Here is a 16,544-nt window from a genome sequence, read left to right as displayed (position 1 = left end):
ACTGAGAAATCCAATTTTTCCTTTGACATTTACAATAGAGTTTCATCCAAAGTGTCAGTTACTGCTTTTATTGTTACTGTCTGTAAAAAAATGATGAATTAATATGAAATTTCCATCAAACAGTGCAGGAAATAATTCAGACTCAAATTTGTGGCATGCATAACATGTGAAGTACATTATTGGTTTATGTATTCTGAATCGGTAAGATTGTTCTGGCTCGTATCAGTCATGCTCACCTGACGTGTAAACATGCCACTGGTTAGTAGGATAACAATTTTGAATTGGTAACTGATTGATTTACCTGATCAATTTGAGGATTTCAAAGCATTGTTACTTTCAATGAAAGTATGGGGGGCTGGGAGTTCATTACTCATTGATTTTCCTTGAACAGAAATACAGAATTTAGTTAGCTTAATTTTTGCAATTCTTATAGGGTCTAATTGACAAACTGAGCCACTCTTGAGACACCTTTGTAGTTTTCATGAGTCACAATTGTAACCAAAAATAAAGCTCATATTTTAACTTTCAACTTTTTCTTTTTAATTAACATTATTTATTTTTAGAAATGATAAAAGCACATAAAATCCAACTAGGTATACAAATGTCATTGCTCTAAATTAGGACATTTTCTCAAACAAACAAGTCTCTTTGTGCCGTTTCCCACAAGTCCAATGTGCGCGCGCGCCCCACCCACCAGCTGCAGCGCGCTATTTAAAGCGTGAACAGCACCAGCGCGACATCATCATCAGTGCGAGTGCAACATCAGAAACGATGCTGGATTAATTCATTTCGGTTTTGGATTATTCTTATTCAGTATATTGAAAATTAGCTCAACACCATAATATCAAATGAAGAAGCAAAGTTGCGAGTCATAAACAACTGAGGATTTCTTCTGAAAATTGTTTACATTTTTCAGTATAGCTACTTAATATGACTCCATTGCATCTGATTAGAGTTTTGATAGTTGCGTGTGGTTGCAGTGTCGTCGCAGACGCGATGAGCGCTAACTTCACTCTGGATAATGAGATTCAATCCAGCTTCATCCAGCGGCGACTCAAGAGCCAGGAGCGCAGAGAGATGCAGCGGGAGATCCTCTCCATCCTCGGGCTGCCTCACCGGCCCCGTCCGCTTACCCATGAGAGACACACCGCAGCTCCCATGTACATGCTGGATCTGTACAACGCCATCCTAGAGGATGGAGGGCACCGCAGCGGTTATGCGTATTCTTATGAACCGCTTTTCACGACCCCGGGAACACCGATGGTGACCCAACAGGACAGTCGGTTTCTTAGTGATGCGGATATGGTGATGAGTTTTGTCAATTTGGGTGAGTATCTTGTAATTTATATAACAGTATAAACAGATCATTTAAAGTATATCAGAAAATTCTATAGGAATGCTGATGGACTTATAATGCAATGTTGATCATAATTTGGAAACAACCCTTGTGCGACCTTCATTTTTGTTCATGCCAACGGCATACATTTTGCCTCAGTTCCTATAACACATCTATAATAAACTGTGTACTCAATATAGTTACACTCAGAACCTTAAGGACAAAAATGTCCCCAATTGAAACCCATTAAAACTGCAATATCTGATCCCAGTGCCATTAAAGCTTAAAATCATGAATTCTATGATATTATGCTTTTATTCTGGAGCCCTGGCTTAAAAATGAAAATGTGTAATATTTTACACCAGATGGCGCCATTATTCTCATGTTATCTTATGGAGCAAATACATGCTTTTTTATTTTCTGTTTGCTGTAGTATAGAGCACTGCGGGCCAATTGAATACACGATGCAGCTAAAATTGTGTGCATGTTGGTATGTATGTCAGAGTGTGTTTTCTATATGCGTACTGAGACATTTGTGTTTGTAAAAAAAATCACTTGGCATTATGTAAACGAACTGACATTTAAAGGGTTAAAATCCTGAAAACAAATGACTATTTAGTTATGATCAGGACTGATGCTTTAGTCAGTGAAAATGGAAAATAATATTAATATATAATATTTGTAAGGCAGTTTTTTGACACAGACCTTTTTGCCCTCTAAGGTACTGAGTGCTTTTTTTAATTTTTTTTTTAATCTGACACTGCACAAAAAATAATAATGCATCAAAATCAATGTTGCTGCTAATCATTGACATATCCCAGACTGTGATAACCCCCCCCCCCCAAAATAAATTTGTTTTTTCCCCCTCTTAGCATTTAGTGTATGGAAAAAACTGTTTTTTTTTTCCCCATAAAAAACAACAGTGGCATTATGCAAAGAATTTAAAGGGTTAACATCCTGAAAATTAATTAATATTTGGTAGTTGTGATCAGGACTGAAAAGTTTTTTTATGTCCTCAAAAGACCTCTGAGAAACTTTTTTTAATTGACTCACAAGGGTTAAGTGAACAAACACAAATCCTCTTCAGGTAAAATAGTGGATACATGGAAAGTCTGCTATGATTGCTTCTATGCTGCTTTTATGTGATTTTTGGAGCTTCAAAGTTCTGACCACCATTCACTTGCATTGAGATATTCTTCTTAAAATCTTTGTTTGTGCTCTACAGAAGAAAGAAAGTCATACACGTCTGGGATGGAATGAGGGTGGGTAAATTATAATGGGTGAACTTTTCCTTTAATAAAGCAACTGTCCATAAATAATTTTATGAACAAATACGGTGGGTTTTCCATTTCCACATGTGTAAATGGTTATTATAGAAATATAATATAATCACTATATTTACAAGTTATATGTAAGGAGAGCAACTGTGTATTCAATTTCTATAGTTTAATAGGGCTTTGTTTCGCATGACTAGGATTTAGGGAGGCATTTTTGAACTGTGCTGAGGGCAACAGACAAGATAAATACATCATCCAAACACTCTTGCTTTCAAGACACAGCCTTTTAGTATGTGCTAAAAGTGTGAGATTATGTCTATGTGTGTGTGTGCCTGGTACAAAGAGATGAGGAATCTTGTTTGTGGACATGAATTGTGTGGAAGTCAAGATGCAAATGTGTTTGCAAGTGTGTGTTAATGCAAGTCCAGAAAGACACAAGCCGGTCAGGGAATTCTTTGAGTATCCTTGTCTTTGTTTCCCTTGGAATTCAAACTGCAAACAGTACTCCAAAGTGCTGAAAGTCTCCTTATAGCATCAATTCCTTTCAGTACTAATGACAGCTACTGCTGAAACAATGCTATGCTTAATAATGAAAAATAATAGATGTTGACTGACCTCTTGGGTGTTTTACACATTTAATGAGAGAGTAGACATATGATGATGTGTTTGGAACATGTGTGTGTGTTAGAGTGAGTGATCGGGCTGGTGAAGCACAGGGTGTTTTCTCTCTGATGACTGGCAGAGTCATTTCCTCCCTCTGTTGAGTTGTGTGTCAATGCTGGCATGCCTGTAGTGGATGTTTGAGACCACACTGAACTAGTGAATTAAAGTATTTCTCCCAGCATATAGCTACAAGTTCAGAATTAAAGAAACCGACAGCTCACCTGTATACATCAGTGTTGTTTCAGGTAACTTAATTATCTGATCTGGATGAATTTAGAGTTTAGATATCTTGTCTGTAAAACACCAAAATCGTTTATGTGACATGAGTAGAATGTAATAAGAAAATTGATCAAATACATATTTATTATGTTGACTTGAGAAAACCATTAACGTTTACAAACTATTGCCCCTATGGTGTTCTTCATGGTAAGAATCAGATGTTCCCAAGAGAGGATGATGAAGAAATCAATTGGATTGACTGCATGACCTTTCCACACACTTGGCCTGAACATTTGACAGACATGTGCTAGGTATCTTACCCCAATCATTTTTAATTCAGAAAATGCAGATTTAAGTTAATTTTCTAAAAGTGTGTAATGCTGCAACAGACACCTAATCGGTTTCCATTTAAGATATAAAGTCGACCAAGAGTATTGTAACCAAGAAATGAACAGTGATCCCTTATGTCAATTGGTAATCCAAGTTTTCTTCCAAATCTAAACGCAACGTAGAAACACGCACAACAAGCAGGGCGAAAATCCACCTATTTATGTTGATACGCTGATTTTGAGGAAAGTAATCAAATCTTACCTAAGATTTCTTGCCTTTGAACCAAAAGCCAATTAGTCCTCCCAATTAGTTTTCCAGCTCTCTCGGAAAACACATGTCTTCTTGTCTGAAATTTATCATTCAGTCTAGAATGGAGACATTAGACATTTCTGGTGAAGATTTCCATTTTTGACCAGAGGAAGTAAACCAATGGTGTAGCCAAATCTTTATAAATGTAAATCTGTGTGATGTTTTGACCGTGTGACCGTATCCCAAAATGGAAAAGGCCTACTCTTGCATTTGCAAATGTAACAATGCTAACCATTAAAGATTTCGTTTTGCTAAGTACATTGGCACATATCCCTGTTTTCAGATCAAGAGCGACGTGTTGAAATACGGCACTTGGAACAGCATGCATATCTGAGCGTTGATCTTTGCATCATATGGTCTTTAACATAAACACACCAAATCCTTACAAGGAATCACTGCTTTCATCATAACTGCTGTCAAACAAATGACTCACTGTTTTGAGTATGCACATAGCTCAGAGTGCTTCCCTCAATAATCATGCACACACAAAATTACAAGATGTTGAAGAAGATTCAGCAACATCCCTGTTCAGAACATGATGTCATGAACTCACAGCCAGGATGTGCATTAAAAGAAGTAATTGTCATGACTGATTCCCTGCATGCATGTAGGTCAGTGGTAGCATTGAGGGTGGAGAGGGTGGTACAAACAGATTGGTTGTAAAAACAGTACTTTGGAAACCTACAGGAATTGTTCGGCACGTGCCACCATCAGACTGGAAATTCTGAGGACGGGCTCAGCTGTGTTAGGGCAGGGTGGAAACGGTATGGGGGTTAAGTTGGTGTCGGCCAAGACTTCATTATGAAATATTTTTTTTTATTTTCATGTGCTCATGGAGATTTTTTATTTTAGCCTTTTATTTATGTTTAATTTTTTTTGCTGCTTATGGGTGTGGGTTAATAAAAACACAGATGCCAAACTGTCAACCAAACAGGATAAGGGGCTTACCCTGCTGGGAAAAAAAGCATTCTTGTTCAACCAGCTGCACCAGCTAGGTTTTGCTGGTGAACACCATGGCACAAGCACTAACGATCATAAACCAATAGCATGGGAATCGCATGTTGGTTAAGCTAGTATTTTTTATCAGGGTAGGGACAATAACATTAATCAAAGGTGGACAACCCTGAATATTTGGGACCAGCCAGATGTTGCTAAAGGCCTTGAGACATTTATCCTTCCCTCTGGAGCTACATGATTATGATTGTCATATTGTTTCAGTAGTTCCACTCAATTCATTTACATTAGAATACGTAATGCAAGTGGAGCTAAATGGGATGCTCCAATTGACACTTCATAATTAGTTTATTGTGGCAGCTGTCATTGTTATCTCGATTTTTTTTTAATCGATTAATTGTGCAGCCTTACATACTTCCATATATGAAATGTAATTAAATTACTGATGATGACAGGTCTCTCAGTTTAGTGTTGCTAGCAGTCTCCATTTGAGCCACCAATGTACGATCTGTATTGCGTAGATGTACTGAATGTGGGACACCGTTGGTTTCCGGATCAAGCCTTTAGCAGAGCTTTTCTTGTGGTTGGCACATGTGCGTGATTGAAGTCTATAGTGGGTGGGTGCAGGGCCTGTGGTTTTTCCTCCAATTTGAGTGTACAGGGGTCCCCAGTTCTTAGATCAATCACTGGCTTAAAGAAATTACATTTCTTTTTTGGACACAAGTGATGTGGGTGAGGCAATCAGGCTTTAGAGCTCAAAGTGATTCTACAGAAAGTCTGACAGGATGAAGTCTGGGTAGGTTGACTTATGCTGTGGTATGAGGAAGTGCTCATTGGCTGGTTGTAGTGGTGCACCGATAAGGAAATTTGAGGCTGATACCGATCTCCAATTTTTTTAACGCTAAGATCGGCCAATACTGATTTTTCTAAAAGTGCCCTTTGCCACACTTTTGCAAATGATATTGTGCCCCACACAGTAAAATTACGGTAGTAAAAACCATGAGAGCATCACACACCGTAGAGAAACATTCAAAAATAAGAAAAATGTATCCATTACAAGCTCTAAAACTGCGAAATCATTGAGAAATAGTTTTTGTGTTATACAAATTATTAAGAAAATGCTGTAATGGTTAAAAAGTAATTGCTGTGATTGGTGGTAATATGACCAACACTACTCTGATTTAAATTGGGATCATCACAGAATAGTGCAGAGATGAGTGACTGAGTTACTGAGAGCACCTGGAGAGCGTGCATGCTTGATTGACACCGCGATTGAGCATATTGAAGGTATGTGAAGCTGAAAGTGCTAATGAATGCTCAAATAGTCTCTATCGCTCAACACATGGTCTGATCGTCATGACTCACGTTACATCACTTATACTCAGATTTGTATACATATGTTTATTTGTTTAATTCATCTTCATGCTCACAGTGCATCGAGTCAGAATTACTACCTTAATGTCTCTAGAAAATGGGCAACTTCATATTCATACATGTAGATTCATAGGAATAACAGCATGTCTGAAAGTTTAAATTCGTTATACTTAGAATTGACAACCATTGATCCTCCAGAGGCCACACTGTCATCCATCAAAGACTGAGAAAGCGCTTATTCAGTGTATGAATTTCTGCATGCTACAAAAAAGATCGGCCATGATTCTAGGCACAATCAGCCGATCACAAATATAAGACGAAGACTGGCCGATTTATATCGGTGGTCAATCTGTTGGTGCACACCAAGCTGGAAGTAGTATGAAGACAAATGAGACAAAAGCCTGCAGTTTACAGTCACACCGAGCCAACTCTAGAGGACTTAGAGGACAGTTTTTAATCAACTGTTTTATCTTAAACTGTATATTGCAAACAGAGTTGGTTGAGGCAGAAAATTTTACATTTTAAAGGGATGGTTCACAAAAAAAAAGGAAAATTCTGTCATAATTTACTCACCCTTACTCAACCATTTGACTAATTTTAACTTCATGTTGTTCCAAAACCTTTACGGCTTACTTTTTTTACAGTGAAACACAAAAGGCGAAGTAAGGCAGAATGTTAGGGACTGACATTGTATGAAAAAAGGGTAACATTTTAGAATAAGGTTCTATTCGTTTACATTGATACATTTGGTATCATGAACTTTTTTTTGCAACATTTATTAAACTCTTTTTTTTTTTTTTTCTAAATATGCTTTTGTTCATTGTTGGTTAATGTTAGTTATTTTAATTAATGATTATTTTAATTTAGTTAATTTGTGAATGTATGTAATTTTTAATGTTAAAATGTATTCTGACAAAAAACACAACAACGTGAAATCAAGGTTAGAGTAGTACTCAAGCTGATTCACATAAATTTCAGGCCTATAGATGTTATTGTTCGGGTTAATTTGAACTCCGTATTGTTCACCCAAAAATGTCATGTTGTTAATAAGTAAATCAATTTTGTCATTATTTACTCACCGTCATGTTGTTCCGAACCCGTATAACTTTTTTCTCGTGGAACACTAAAGGAGATGTTAGAACTGACGTTCACTTTCATTGTATAGATAAAAAAAGATGCAATGAAATTATTAGTGACTAAGGCTAAAGTTCTACATAACATCTCATTTTATGTTCCATGTAAGAGACAAAATCATACAGGTTTGGAAAGACATGATGTTGAGTAAAGGATGACGAAGTTTTGTGTAAACTATCCCTTTGAAGAGACTTTTAAAGAGTCCTTCTCTTATCAATAAAGTTGTGCAAATAATGTGCAAATGAATGCGTATAAGCTGATTTTTCTCCCTCTCTCTGTAGTTGATTCAGATGAAGACCTCCATCTGTATTATCAGCACTGCAGAGAGTTCCGCTTCGACCTCTCTCGCATCCCGGCGGGAGAAACCGTGACTGCTGCAGAGTTCCGTATCTACAAGGACTTTGTACATGAGCGTTATGAAAATGAGACGTTCCGTGTCAGTGTGTTCCAGGTGCTCCAACTGCAGCCCAAAAGGTATGTCACAAATTAACATGCCTGTCAAAGTGTTAATCTACGTACTATAAAACAGAATTTTGTTTAGCTATTCTTTCCACAAGACCGTCATGAGACAAGTCAACGTGAATTCAAAATTGATCCCATTCACTTGCTTAATACATATTCCTAATGTATTGTGCATGATTCATCAGTGCATGCTATTTCAAATAATAAAAAAGTTTCTCTTCGTAATCTTGTCTAAAAATGTAGTAACTTGCTCTGCCTCTGAAACAACTTTCCTTTTCGGATGGATTTTTATCAATCAGGCTCTGCATTTTTTTGTAAAAATATATAATTGTAATCGTAAATGTGGAAATATATCAGATAACTGATATAAAATCCGTTGTGAATAGCGGTTTAGGTTTTATGTTTATTTCAAAGTGTATCTGTTTGCATTTTTGCCTTTTCTTTGGTTATTTATCATTATTATTATTATTGGCTGTGAGTCTGAGATATATTGTGAATATAAAAACTGGATTCAAAATATGTAAAAGCTAATTCATTACTTTGGTATGTTCTAGTTGGTTGGGTTTTAATAGGGTAGTATGCAAAGGCCTCAAGGCATCATAAAACAGAGATGAAACAAATGCTCCAACCCACAATTTTTAAGCCTAAACGTGGGATGGACACACACACACACACACACACACACACACACACACACACACACACACACACTGATTTGTCTGTCCAACAGTACATGTCTAGTGCCAGGGCTCCCACTGAATTCCTCCAGCTGATTTACAGTGTGGCCGCAGTAAGAGCGGATGGCTTTACACAGCCATTACTGTCAATTATTGAGACGTAGAGTCCTCGGCTGAGGGGAGGAACTCACGCCCTAGACATTTGGGGAAACACCCCACTCCACCTGAAATGATTTACCCCTCTTTTTTGGAAAGTTTTGGTCTTTTCCACCAAAATATTGCTAGTGCTCAAGTCAGAGCCAGTGTTTGGAATGGGATGTCTGTCAACTGAACGCATATTACAGTGCGTTATTTCTAATTTTGTGCCATGTAGTTTTATTTTGCGTCAGTCTTGTCAGATTGAGTTGTTGTTATGAAAACATGATTTGGAATGGCCTGACTCAAGACCAGCAGCTTTTAGGGGTGATTTTGTTGCCATAAAACCGCCAGATCCGGGTTACAGATCCCAGTCCCAGAATCCTGTTGGTGGAGAGTGAATCCCACCTGAAGAAGTCCTCCAAGTGACACATTCTCAGACATACTGTCTCTCTTACATTCTTTGTTGCTTGTTCTAAATTACACAAATTCCCTTTAAGACCACCCATTGTGAATCATCCTTCCTACACCTCTCCCATTGTCATGCAGAGACGCTTTGCCCCATTGATGCTCACAGACAGCAATGCGACTAGACAGAGGAGTATAAAGAGCTAGTATATCTGTTTCCCTTAAGGTCTGAAATCCTACCTGTAAGCCAAGTTATTGTTCAAGAGACTCTTCCACTTCTGCTTTCATCACCAGAGGACAATCTGATCTCTTTTAAGAGACATTTAAGAGACACACATTTAATAAAAGAGAAAACTGACATTTTCTTGGGAACATGTTGTTGCCTGTGGAGTTCCAGTTTAGTTGTTTTTGATTTTCTGGGCCAAATCAGCCAGACCTCAAACTCTTATTTCATGGAATAGAGCTCAATTTGTGATATCTTTAGTTGAGAAGGACAAGTTCTGGCATGAACTGGCATTATTACATAAAGCTTCTAATTTCTGCAGTTCATCTACTTGTCTGCAAAATAAACCTCACCAAGGAATCATGATGCTAATAGTAACTGATATTTGACTATACAATGCATCATATACAGTATGTGGATAAAGCATTATATATTTCAATTATACACCCTTAATGAGTGTATTTTATTATGTTTATATTGTGTCTAAATTCATTGAATCAATACACTGGAAAATGACAAAGTTCATAATTTAGAAGGTGTTTTGGTGCTTGCTTTGGCGTTCTTGAACAAGGGCTTAAGTGCTTTTGGCACAAAACTTTTCAAGCCACAGACATGAATAATAATGCTATATTGTGTGGCTTATTCAGAAGAGACATGCTCTCACTTTTGTAACTCAGAAAAGTGGTCCGAGTTACAATTTTTCCATGGGGAAAAAAAATCCCATAGATTACATTGAAAGAGTGACCCAATTCATATTCAGGAGCCAGATTATTATAGAGACTTGGGGGTGGGTTCTTTTTATATGAGCCAGTAAGCAATCACCTGGGCACTAGCCACATCCTGAGCAAGAAACACATTTTCTTCAAAATATTTTGTTGTTAATTGTGCAACATGAAAAGAAATGAAATTATTAAACATGGCAGAAATTATCATTCATCATATCCACTTTTTCAGATGAAAGCTACAGTTAAGGGTGTACTAAAGAGCTTATGACTGCTATTTGTGACCTCTTCTGACCCCGTGTAGGGAGCTCTACCTGCTGGACTCGCGAGTGGTATGGGCAGCGGAAGACGGATGGCTAGTATTTGACCTCACAGTCACCAGTAACCATTGGGTCATAAACCCAGGTCAGAACCTTGGACTACAGCTCTCTCTGGAGAATGCACATGGTGGGTTTCCGCAAACTTAAACACAACACAAATGCTTCCAAACAGTCTTAACATCATAAACTGTGCTATAGTTTCATATCTCTGAACTGATATTACCCTGACCTATATTATATGATTCTTACAGTAGTTATTGCTTAAACTTAATTTTCAGTTATTGGCTAAATCTTTAGAATCAATTCTGTTTTGGTTTCTACATGTTTTTTTTTTCAAGATTAGAATCTTAATGTTTGAATCAACATGAAACAACATTTGAAGTTCATTTTACTTCCATTATGTGGCACATTTTTGCGTGATACAAGATTTTTTTTTTATCCAGCAATAAAATCAATAGACATTTATGCATTTGGCGCTTTTATCCAAAGCGACTTACAGAGCCCTTACAGGGACAATCCCCCTGGAGCAACCTGGAGTTAAGTGCCTTGCTCAAGGACACAGTGGTGGTGGCTGTGCGGTTCGAATCAGTGTCCTTCTGATTTCCAGATTACCAGTTATGTGCTTAGACCACTACACCACCACCACTCCATGTATTATCTACATGGATTAATTCTGGTATGTAATAGGCGTTACATACCAGAATTAATCCATGTAGAAGGGTCTGTCTGCGTCAGTAGCGTAACTTGGATCTTGCAGGCCCAAGTGCAAAGAAACTGCTGGGCCCCCTTCTTGGGGGGCCTTGGTCATTTTTCATCACACCTCGGGCCCCCTCTCACCGCTTGGTTACTTGGAGTGGCCGTGTCGTGTAGTTGGTGTTCTTTGTTGTCTAGTGGTAAGCAGACAGAAGGCTTGTTTGAGATGCCAAAAAATGCCTTGAATGTAAATGAGAGTAGGCTGCTGCAGTCAGGAGAGTGGGGAAATAATGCTGCCTTCACTTGCTATCGGAATTATCATAAATACGAGTTTCCCTCTTGGAAGTTGCACATGAACGACCCCTCAAGTCGATATTACAACTGGGAAAGGCTGAGATAATTTTGATTCCTGAATTTCCGAGATGGGAAAAGTCGTACATTTTCAACATGGCGGAGGAGACTACGGTTTCTGTATTAGGTTTTATTCAGTTGTCTTAATACAGTTAATTGTTAGCGCTTACCATTTTGGCCATAATAATTCAAGTATATCAGCAACCATTTGATGCTTATTGTAAATTTTTATACCGTAAAAATAGCTTTTGTTTCGGCAAAATTCCATTATCGTCAGCAAGCGAAGTAATATTTTGTTTGGTGTCAAAATACATTTTTTTTTTTTTCCGGCAACAAAGCAGTTGAACACGACATACTGGTAATTACCACTTCAGAAGTGGGAAGTAGGATAATTCAGTTCTAACTTCACATAGTGGATCAGCCACCTGCGAGATCAAAGGCAGATATCACGTGATTCATGTTCAGGTGCTTTATTGTTGATTAAGTGGATGTAATTTATATTATTTTGCTTTTAAATGAAATGACTATGATTTATAAGTCACCCAATGGACCTCTTATTTAATGCCCCCCAAAAGCTGTCTTTTTCATCCATTTTTATTTTAATAAATACACGTAATTTAAATATGGTAACAATCATGTATCCCATACAGAGATGTACACATTATTTTTGCACATAAAAATATGATATATGAGAGTTAAAGTATCAACCATTTTACAAGAAAACAAAACATCACGGTGGTTTAAGCCAGTGTGCATTAAGCTGTGTCATCAGCAAGTCGTTTTCCCATCGTGCTTGCATGGAAAAACTGACTGCAGGGAAAAAAAAATGACTGGGGCTCCTCTTTTCAAAGACTGCAGCCACCTCACTGTCTCAAGAACATTTTTGACACGTCGCCATGACATCACAGCAAGTCGGGCAGCTTTCTAACCGGCATGCACCTGTTGGTAATCACTGGTGATCAGTTCAGTGCAGAAATTGCTCATCTCAAATGAGCCTAGATACAGGTGGTTGTGGTTTTGATTCATTTCAGGGACTTGATTCTTTTGATTCCTTTCACCAAAAAGATTAGTTCAGATGCGTTCATTGATTCATTCATTAATCATGGTAGATTAATGGTTCCTGTAGATGGTTCCAAGTCTTAAGTAATTGCACTGAATCAAAACCATTCATTCACAATCAGGGTAGGTCTGATTATCCTTTATAAAAATGTACACAAATCTACTAAGAGACTTCAGCGCTGCAGAGTGTTTAAGCATCCAAAGCCCTTCCCCACAAATGACTGATTCATTTCAATTAATTTGCGAACGAGTTTATCAGTACATTCAGTTTGTTCATGAACGACATGACCAACTAGTTCAGTGACGTGTGTATTCGTCCAGGGAGTGAAATGATGATATGCTGCTTCACAGCCAGCACTCGATTGCTATTAGCGTGCAGTAACCTATAAAAGCTGGACAAAGCAACTCTAATGGAATTTGCATGTGTACAAATGTATGAATACTCATTAAAAAATTTCGTTTTAAGACCATAACTATTTTCACCACAAATGGCAGGTCTTATTTTCCCTATATTTTGTTAAATGCTGAGCTTAATTTAATAAAGACAGAAAAAAAGTCCAAGAACAGCTTAAATATCTTACATTGTTCATCAAAGCACAACATTTCCGTCCATAATTCATGTAATTTAAACTCTACGCCTGTCAGTCATTTTTACACATTCAGAAATTGGGGATTATGATTTGTGCATACCTATAAACTTAACCTATGATTTTAAAGGAATGGTTCACCCAAAATGAAAATTCTCATAATTTACTCACCCACATGCCATGCATGATGTGTATGACTTTCTTTCTTCAGCAGAACACAAATGAAGATTTTTAGAAGAATATCTCAGCGCTGTAGTTCCATTCTATAAAAGTGAATGCTTGCCAAAATATGGACACTCCAAAAATTACAAAGGCATTATTTTTTTTTTTATGTTCACTCACACTTCTTTCCCCATTCAAGTAGATAGGAGCTGCACTGATATGCTGCTTGTTTACATAGAAAAATACTTCAAAAGTTCAAAAGGTGGCCGAGGGGTCTGACTTGCTAAAAAGACTTTGGTGCACTGATGAGCACAATAAGACCAGGAATGTACAATAACAAAGTAAATTGGGTGCATTTTGACAAATTTCATCATGCAACTCACTGTTGCCCTCTGTAGGTGAAAGCATGAACCCCAGGAGAGCAGGGTTGGTGGGCAGCAGTGGACCTCACGATAAGCAGCCGTTTATGGTGGCGTTCTTGAAAGCGTCAGGACTACACCTCCGTAGTGTCCGCTCAGCATCAGGAAACAAACAGAGGGGTCACAACCGCTCTAAAACCCCCAAACCTGGTGCTACACCCAGCCAGGTGGCCCTAAAGACAGCTGTAGCCACAGGTAATAATATTCAGAGGACATTTTTTAAATGTAAATATTAGCATCTTGTGTAAGCTAGTTGATTGTTGTCATCTCATTTTCAGACTTATGCAGTGTTTATTTAATTTAACAAAGTTGCAGTAGGAGGTATGATTACAATCACAAGTCATTTTATGTCATGGTAACAGTACATATCATATATATATATGCATATTTGTGGTAATGCCTATTTTTAGATAATCAAAATTAATTGAATTAAAAAATTTAACAAATAAAGTCATCTCATTTGATTATTTTCTCTCTTTATTTGCAACTTGATAGGTGCAAACCAAAAGATGATTTGCATTAACAAATGAATGATAAGTCTCAAATTATTTAACACCTGAGTTAAATTTGCATGCAGTTAGTTTTTCCTCATTAAACAAGTTTTACACTCAAAGAATTGAACAGTAATTTTGAAATGTACAAATAAAATCATGAGCACTCACATGAGGAACACTCTCCGTAACCTTATAAAGATGTTTTATTCTACATGGGAAGGGTCCCCTCATGGGGGCTGCCATGTTAGGATCACATGACCAGCTGAATACTATTTGCTTAATAACTAGTTGCTCAGTAACCGACCTATTATTGGACACTTTTACTCATGGATTAGATTAATCATGACTTGCTGTGAATAATGACTTCCTACAAGGACATCGGAAACAGTAAACTATGTCTAAACTGTCACACGGTATATACTGTTAATCATACTGATAATATACATATAAATGTGCTGCATATTTATCCTTCCTCCTGTTTCCTGCAGAGGGTGCCAGCATTGACCCCAAACAGGGCTGCAAGAAACATGAACTCTATGTCAGTTTCAGAGACCTGGGATGGCAGGTACAGTGATGAATTTTCTCTGTTTCTCTCTCCATCAGAGCCCTCTTTCACATCATGCCTTTATCATTCTGCTTCTAATTTGTCACATCTCTCTCTCTCTGGCGTTTCCAGGATTGGATCATTGCTCCAGAGGGTTATGCTGCGTACTACTGCGAGGGAGAATGTGTTTTTCCCTTGAATTCTTATATGAATGCCACAAACCATGCTATCGTACAGACACTGGTGAGTATCAGAGTCATCAGTAGACCTAGATGGAATCTATGAAATGTTTTTAGCATTTTCTGCACTCTCTGAATCAGAGCTGAGGGTACTACAATCTGATTCTTAGCTAAAAGAGAACCAAAGTTAGTAAAATATTAAAAGGTGAAGTGTAGAATTTGGATGTTAAAATAATTTCTCGTATCTCAGGATAATATGCAGATGCGGCAAGGGCCGTTTCTGACCATATCGCTTTTATGTGTGTGTGGGGTGGGGGTGGGGGGTGACCTCGTCATTACCGCTCCCGACCGCTGGAGCGATCTCATTATTGGTGGTGTTGGGGCAGCTTCTGCATTGGCGCCTCCCAGCTGGTGGCACCCCAGGTGACACCCTAGTTTACCTATGTCTAGAATACAGCCCTGAATAGGACTGGTTGATTTCTCTGAAAAGTATCAACAATGTGGCTATGGCGCTATTAAAATATTGCTTGCTTGTTTAAGCATCCCGACCAGCCTGACATATCATTGGTTCAACCAGTGGCACGAGTTTGGGGCTTTTTAATCTCTTTTTTGTTCAATGGCAGATGGGGAGTGTTTGGGAAATCTCTTCAAAACATATTTTTATGCTTGCAATTTCGTTTGGTGACACTACTGTTACAGGGTGTACAGGGTGATGTGTAGAACTTTGTGAATTTGCTTTACTATTCTGTGAAAGTCTACAGAGCTTTCACATATGGTGTAGGCCTGTTCATCAGTTATAAAAGATCAATACTGGCATTCTGTATTTTCTATATATACTGCAATTTTTAGAATTTGTCTCCATCCTTTTAAAATCTTGTATTTCTTTTGTCATCCCAGGTTCATTTCATAAACCCAGAAACAGTCCCAAAGCCCTGCTGCGCTCCAACACAGTTGCACGGAATCTCCGTCTTGTACTTTGATGACAGCTCCAACGTTATATTGAAAAAGTATCGCAACATGGTAGTCAGAGCCTGCGGATGCCATTAAGTCACAACTTCTGCTCTTGCCAAGGGAAATGTGAGGAACAAGAGAATATAAGGGACAAAAAGACTAATTTTCTTGATCATAAAGTTTCCAGAGAGGGAAGAGACTCGTTACTGGAGCATAACTGGAATTCTTTGATAGCAAATGATGCATTCAAAGCATACATTCTCATCCACAACTCAAAATACCTGGAATTGCAAGAAGCTGACCACAGCTAAGTCAGGTGTGTGGGGTTCTGGCTTTCATCTATGCACAAAGAGCCAAGTTTGGAATACCAAAGAAGACATGAGCAGATACGGAGAGCAAATACTGGCCTCAAAGACATTTAAAGAGACTGCTCAGGGAAGAGGCAATGCATTTACGCACATTGCTAGATTCTACAAAGATATTTCATTAGGAAAACCACTTACTACACACTATAAAACAAGATTGACATCAGTATTTATATCACTTTTGCTTCAGATTCCAT

General features: G+C 37.9%; 1 protein-coding gene across 1 annotated transcript; it reads left to right on the top strand.

Annotated features, from left to right (window-relative positions):
- Nucleotides 1-930: 930 nt before the first annotated feature.
- LOC127632617 (bone morphogenetic protein 7-like) lies at nt 931-16,078 on the top strand. Its single transcript, XM_052111314.1, has 7 exons — nt 931-1,327; nt 7,878-8,070; nt 10,528-10,670; nt 13,794-14,009; nt 14,797-14,873; nt 14,985-15,095; nt 15,929-16,078. The coding sequence occupies exons 1-7, from the start codon at nt 931-933 to the stop codon at nt 16,076-16,078; spliced, it is 1,287 nt and encodes a 428-aa protein (XP_051967274.1).
- Nucleotides 16,079-16,544: the final 466 nt, after the last annotated feature.

This window comes from Xyrauchen texanus, chromosome 39 (genome assembly GCF_025860055.1).
Source record: "Xyrauchen texanus isolate HMW12.3.18 chromosome 39, RBS_HiC_50CHRs, whole genome shotgun sequence".
Taxonomy (NCBI): Eukaryota; Metazoa; Chordata; class Actinopteri; order Cypriniformes; family Catostomidae; genus Xyrauchen; species Xyrauchen texanus.
The sequence above is the reverse complement of the archived record's forward strand: the minus strand, read 5'-3'. Positions and strand labels throughout refer to the sequence as shown.

Excerpts from the sequence above, each read along its gene's own strand:
- LOC127632617 (XM_052111314.1), top strand. The coding sequence starts at position 931 with ATGACTCCATTGCATCTGATTAGAGTTTTGATAGTTGCGTGTGGTTGC. Across the intron at positions 8,071-10,527 it reads CTCCAACTGCAGCCCAAAAG|GGAGCTCTACCTGCTGGACT; the intron begins GTATGTCACAAA and ends GACCCCGTGTAG. Across the intron at positions 10,671-13,793 it reads CTCTCTGGAGAATGCACATG|GTGAAAGCATGAACCCCAGG; the intron begins GTGGGTTTCCGC and ends TGCCCTCTGTAG.